Here is a 6,545-nt window from a genome sequence, read left to right as displayed (position 1 = left end):
TTTCTAACATCGGTTAACATGCTGACGCCAATTACCAAGATTTGTCTTCCATGTAAAATGCAAAAACAAGAAAGGGGCTGACAGATGGAATAGCACACTGTGGTATAAAGTTTGTAAACAGGGATAAAGTGCCTCAGATAGGCTGGCCAACGTTTCGATAGGAGGACCTATCTTCGTCAAAGGCGGCCTCGTCATCCTCGGCGTGTTAGTTTTAAAGGGTTAGTGCAGTGACGTCACGTGCGTGTGTTGTCGCTGGCGGCTGGTTTTAAAGAGAGAGATTACAAGAGGAAACGAGCGCTGTCGTCCGACGTCTGTGAGCTTCATTCTCAAGACGAGGGGACAAGAGCGTGAGAGTGGGCATGCGGGTTGAAAAGAAAATAGAAGCAGAAAAAAAGGAAAAAAGGAAAGAAAAGGGGGAGTGGGGGAAGCCAGCGCGGCACCAAGACAGAAAAAAAGGGGGGGGGGGAGTGAAAGAAAAAGAAAGAGAAAAATGAAATCTTTAAGAAATACGGGGGCTTGGGACTGTGTTGGGGATGCGAAAGGTTAGGAGGTATTCAGGGGGAGTCGTTGGCGGCATGTTTTTGAGGCATTAGAACGGCCGGTCAAGCGGCCAGTGCGCGAGTAACACAAAAGACAAAAAAAAGAGAAAACCCAGATACACACACAAAAAAACATGAGTTGAAAGTGACTTGAGTAGCATAGTAGTAATACGTCGAGTAATTTTGAAATAGTTAAGGTGGCGACGAGGAGACTGCGGTGCAATGTATGGGGTGACTGAAAGGCAGCGGCATGGTCTTTCAAGGGGCACTGCCCCACGCGCTTAACGTAGGTGTCGTTACGGCGGCATCCAGAAATGGCGATACTCTGGGTTGAGGCGCCGAAAGAGGCATATTGACTTCGGAATGTGTTGTCGAGGGGGTTTCAAGAAAAAAAAAATTAAAAAGAAAAAGGGAGGGGGGAGGGAAGAGGGAGGGGGGCTGAAACCGGTATAACAAACAGGAGGGTGACGCGCGCAGAAGCGGGCGGGGGCAAGTGTACATGAAAGAAGGGGATCGTACAGTTGGTATAGACGTAAAAACCTGAAAGAGTACATTAAATTGAGTAGTAGGCAGGAAAATTTTTTTTCGAAATGGAAGAGTAGGTGAGGTTAACAATTAAAGTTGGCTGGTGGCCTAATGTGTTTTGTGTACGTATTGGTTGATGATATGAGAGTTTCAGATTTAAGTTACAGCTTTTAAAGATTCTAAGTTGCCGCGTGCCAAATTAATTCCTGTCGGGTGTAGGCAATTAAACTTGTGTATGAGGTATGATTCCGTATACTTCCTTTCGCGAGGGGAACGGAAATTTGTTTGTAGTATATAGAGCCTTGCTTTGTCAAACATATGTCCATGTTCATTAAAGTGGCTGGCTACTGCTTTGGGTAAATTATGTTTTGTGTCCGCGCGGTGACCATTGAGTCTTGTATTAATTTGTTGTCCATTCTCACCTATGTATTGTTTGCTACAAGCGGCGCATTCTAGATAGACTACGTTGCTTGATGTGCAGGTGAAAGCCGAAGTTACCTTGTGTGTGTAATTCGACGCTGTACTTTTTACTGTAGTAATAGAATGTCGCTCATAGCTAAATACTAAGGGAATGTTAAACGTTTAGCGAGGCATCATACACAACTTCGCGTGTTGAATTTTCAGACATTCTTTTTACGCAAAATTTACGGATAGACACGGCGCATATGTGCATTGCAAAGCCAGTGGACCCCTTTAACGCTACATAGCTTGCGATATCCAAGCCGCAAAGTTTCTCGACTTACGCGCTTTTGAAGAAGAAACTGTGGTTAAGGCATGACGGCTGAAAGAAGCCGACGTTCCTTCAATACGTACGGCTCAAGCCACCCATACCCCAAGCATACACGAAGGGAACGAGCGGGCGCGGCAGCCGAGCGAGCCGGAGCGAGCGGCGTCCTGGCCGTGACGTCACTCGCGAGAGGGCGCCACTCCTAATTCTCGCCGCTAATACCATAGTGGAGCTCGAAGCCGCCAATACATGCTGTTTTTTTCTGCGCCAAATAACAGTGTGCTGCTCTGATGACTTGTGATAAGCGCATGTGCACATCTTCTGTCAGACTAAGGCTTGGCAACCAATAAAAATGCGCATCGTGGCAAATACGGCTCAATTTTAGCGGCAACATTGCATTTGCAAAATTGTAGGCCGACATTGATATCTTGCCCAACAACAACTTTACAAAAATCGTCGTAGGTACTATGGCCCGCAGCATTTTGGCTGTGGGCAGCCCTGAACGAAAACGAAAATTAAATTATGTCTCAGTGACGCTGATCTCCCCACCATATTAGAAAAACGGAGAACGCCACCTGCCTCCCCGCTGAGCGGGCGCCAATGTTATGGCAATTTCGACTTCTCTTTATTGTGATCAATAAAGCCTTGTTTTTCTTTGCTGCTATACGAACAAACGTGATTATCCTAGCTGCAGTACCACCAAAAGATTGGGAGCAGAATAGAGCAAGCTTCGCGTCGATTCTTGGCGTCACCATAAAAAAAAAAAGGACCTCGATGAAGCCCGTGCCAGCGAAACCTGTTGGTCTGCAGTCGCAATGGAGAGGGTTGAGGGATCAACCTCTCTGGTCCACTATTTCATATTTCTTTCGCTACTGCCATACTAGGCGCCGCCTGCAGTGCCAAAGTACTGTAGGTTGTAGCACCCAAAACGATTTTGTTTAAGAAGTTTTTGTTGAGTTAATAATAAGACTGAATTCTCAATTCTGGAATTGAAGTACTTCCTCTATAAGCACTAATTAGGGGAATATTAAGGATATGGTTATTACTTACCTGCCATTTTTGCCACGCTACCGAGTTCCTAGTAATCACAGACACATAACTTCATAGAATATCCGGAAATATTCTTACAAAATTCACGTTTTTTTAAAATTCTGTGCAGCTGACACAAACACTGTACTTGACATGAAGTCGCACAATAAGAACAGTTTTCTGAAACTTTCGAGGGTAAGAAGGAAAGCGTGAAACATAACGGCAGGTTTCGCAGCGACTTCTCGCAGCGAGCGGGAGAGGGGAAGTAAAAGTGAGCGGAACATCGCGGCGCCCGCGACTTATACGCCGCCAAACTCTTCGGCCGCACCCAGTCTGAAGATCCAGAGAATCCCATTCGCGACTTTTGACGGCCGCACTTATGCAACGTCGCTCTCAACGAACGCTTCGCCGTAAACAAGAGCGCCGGGCGCGCTCGTTGAACGCCCTCTTAGTGCTGTTGGAAGGACACCTGCTGGTATTCACGGATGGTTCAGTCCTCCCCAGCGGGTCGGCTGCAGTGGCATGCACAATTCCAACTCTCGCCTGTCACAGGCAGTGTATGCTCCCGTTTGCAGCAAGCTCTACTGCAGCTGAGCTCGCGGGGCTGCACCTGGCTGCCGACCTCCTTGCTGAGCACCTTCCCCAGCAGCCGGTGGCGGTGGTGTGCGACTCCAAGCCAGCGCTCCAGGCCCTCGTCAACCCTCGGCGGGCAGGACTTACAGTGGTGCTGCTGCTTGCCAAGTTAACGGCTCTAGCCACCGCCGGAATCCCAATATCCATCCACTGGCTGCCCTCACATGTCGGGGTAGCCGGTAACGAGGAGGCGGATACGTACGCCAAAGCTGCCCATCATGATGTAGTCCCGGTTACCAGAGCGGTAGCGGCTTCGGACTACACGAGACATCGGCTACGGTGCCTGCTCACCTCCATTCACCCGGACCCCCGAGTGGATAGTGGCAGGGCCCCCAAGCCACTTCCAGAGAACGGCCTCTCCAGAAGAGACCGTTCCACACTCCTGCGCTTGCGGACTGGCTGCACCTGGACTGCGGCCCGGCTGTACGCCAAGGGGCGTGCCACGTCGCCTGCCTGCAAGAGGTGCGGGGACCCCGAGACTCTGGAGCACCTTCTCTGTACTTGCCCATCCTTGGCGCAGGCTCCTCAGTGATCAACACCTACAGACGCCACGGCCTTCCAGCAGAACCAAGCGTCCTTCCTTTCCCTAGATCACTATCAGCGGCCACAGAGACTGACCTGCTGTTCCCAGTGTGTCCACAGCTCCCTGCGCTGCGAAGCCTGCTGGAGTTTATAAGTTCCACGGGAATAGACACCCTATAAGCGCCCGCTACAACGCTGGCAACTTTACTGAGGACTGCCACCTGTCGCGCATAGTGGAGTCTATTAGGCCACATCCTCCCTCTTTCTCTATCATCTTTCACTACCCATTCCCTCTCCCCTGATGACGCTTCGCCGTGCTCCCTGACGGGTTGCAGAACCAAGCGTCCTTCATTTCCTTAGATCACTATCATCTTAGTGCTGTCTTTGTTCGTCTTCGCTGCGCGTTCTGAACGGAAGAGGGACCCAAGAGCCTCAACGCCTTACCGTATGTTTAGCGACTCCTGCTCCCAGCATGAACGCACGGCACACCCCACATGAAACATTCCGCTAAGGCGAATAGTTAAGCGACTATTTTGGGAATTAAATTTCTTAGCCCGCACATTCATGCAATTATTTCATGGGGTGTTGAGAGCTGCAGCCGACAATTCTGCGGCGCAACGCCGGGTACATGAGCTCGGGCTACTGGATACCGTAGCATTCTTGGCCATTTGCGCCCAGTCAAGCCGCCGGAAAAAGGGGTGTCTTCAGGCGTATTACACCCCCCCCCCCTCCCTCTGGCCCCTGCACCCGGGGCCCACGGCCCCGCGGCCCCCCCTGTTGCTACGCCACTGCGTGTGCCTAACCTTAGGCAACCAGCTGGAGCCTCGAATAGCAAAGTACTTTCATTCGTGTACTTCGTACACGAATTTGTACAGATTATCGCTTTCAATTATTTTAAATCTCCATGGCCTTTTTTGTTTCCATTTAATTCACTGATTTTCTTTCTGATGGTTCCTGGTTGTCTATTTCAATGAGCTAATATTTAAACTTCTGGAGTGGAGATGGCTCTGCAAAAGTGAAGCCGGTTGCTGCCATCTTGCTAGAGGTAAGAAGTCCGGACCGCCGTAGCGGCCGCGGCGGATTATGTTCTTAGTGTTTATTGCTTGCGCGCTCTCGCATGCTTTCCGAGGCCAGTGCAACATCACAGTAGGTCATAGCTGCACCCATAGAGTTTTCTACAATGTACTAGGGGAACTGGCGCTGCAGTCGTTGACCAACCATGGGAATGAATGAACGATGGGAAGTACATGGATTTGTCTGATATTCGTGCTTATGGGTTTAGTCGTTCTCGTGGCTTTGTATATTACCCTTTCTATGACTTCATTGTCGTAAATTTGAGACCAATTTAACCTCTTCGAAGTGTAGGAGACGCTGCGAACACGGACAATCGCTACTGAGTGCAACGATTGAGCTTGTCGAGGTGGCCAAATCGTAACGCACCAAGCGTCTCAAGGCACTGGCATGGCCGCGATAAATTCATAAGGGCGTTTCACATCTCCCTGTCGATGCATGCGTCCGTGGCTTAATGCTTCCAATATCGGGCCTCTGTGCTAGAGGTCATGTGCTCGAACCCTGCCGTCGAACAATTTTAATGTTGATTTGATTACTTATTACGCAGTACATTGTAGAAAATGACCAGTTTACAAAGTCAAAGCCGTTTGAAGCCAGAATGAGGAAGTTTAGGCAAATCCATGTACTTCAACCACTGCCATTGCAGCTCCTGTAGACACTAGCGCCAGATTTTCCTCTAGACATTATTGTATTAGACTCGATGGCTGCACCAGTCGCGTAAAGATGATGCCGGGTGTGAAGTTTTAGTGGCAATATATCGACACGCGTCCTTGTTCATCTTTCTTGGGTGACCGCTTTTCACCGGCTAACAAACGTTATCGCTCAAAAAGATGGTGCCCTTCGATTCTGTGAAGGATGACGAGCGAAGCTGTGTATGTAGGCCCCTTAATGAGGAACTGCACCTCCGCCTCGGGTCGGCCCGGCATTGCACTATCTTTGGCATACCCACGTTTTGTGTACACATAGACACGGGCTAGTTCCTGAAGGAACTAGCCCTTAACAGCTTCGATGTAATTCGCTGTAAATTTGGTTGTGGATTTGTGTTTGCTGTAAAAAAAAACAACCTAAGAATTGTGTTGTGCTAACGGTACCGCCACCCAGCGGCCGCGGTGATTGAGACAGAGACCTGAACGGCAGCTGGAAATGGGCTTTGTCTTTCAGTTTCCGCGTAACACATTTATGTTTTCTCGTATATTCGAACAATTCGAAGCTATCGTGTCTGCACCTTGTGTGTAAATCGTAGTTCACGCATTTATTGCGCAATTTAACTTTAAACATTCTTTTAGTTCAACAATACATTTGCGCTCGGCGGAGGGCCTAGAAGAATGAGGATGTAGGCTGCACTTCCGCCCACTGCGCGCGTGGCGTCGGTCGCGCTTGCGTAACGTCGGCAACAGCTTCGCTGTACATCCACTTTTACAGGCTGGAATGGAGCTGCATGTTCTTTAGAAGGCAGCTCTTAGGCGGCCGTTCCTGCGTTGAGCGTCGGCGTCCCTCGC

At 49.5% G+C, this 6,545-nt stretch overlaps 1 protein-coding gene across 1 annotated transcript; it reads left to right on the top strand.

Annotated features, from left to right (window-relative positions):
* The first annotated feature begins 3,379 nt into the window (after positions 1-3,379).
* LOC139050191 (uncharacterized) lies at positions 3,380-3,985 on the top strand. Its single transcript, XM_070526398.1, has one exon. The coding sequence runs from the start codon at positions 3,380-3,382 to the stop codon at positions 3,983-3,985; it is 606 nt and encodes a 201-aa protein (XP_070382499.1).
* Positions 3,986-6,545: the final 2,560 nt, after the last annotated feature.

The sequence above is a fragment of the Dermacentor albipictus genome, chromosome 9 (genome assembly GCF_038994185.2).
Source record: "Dermacentor albipictus isolate Rhodes 1998 colony chromosome 9, USDA_Dalb.pri_finalv2, whole genome shotgun sequence".
NCBI classification, from domain to species: Eukaryota; Metazoa; Arthropoda; class Arachnida; order Ixodida; family Ixodidae; genus Dermacentor; species Dermacentor albipictus.
This window is presented reverse-complemented; position numbering and strand designations above follow the sequence as displayed.

Excerpts from the sequence above, each read along its gene's own strand:
- LOC139050191 (XM_070526398.1), top strand. The coding sequence starts at position 3,380 with ATGCTCCCGTTTGCAGCAAGCTCTACTGCAGCTGAGCTCGCGGGGCTG.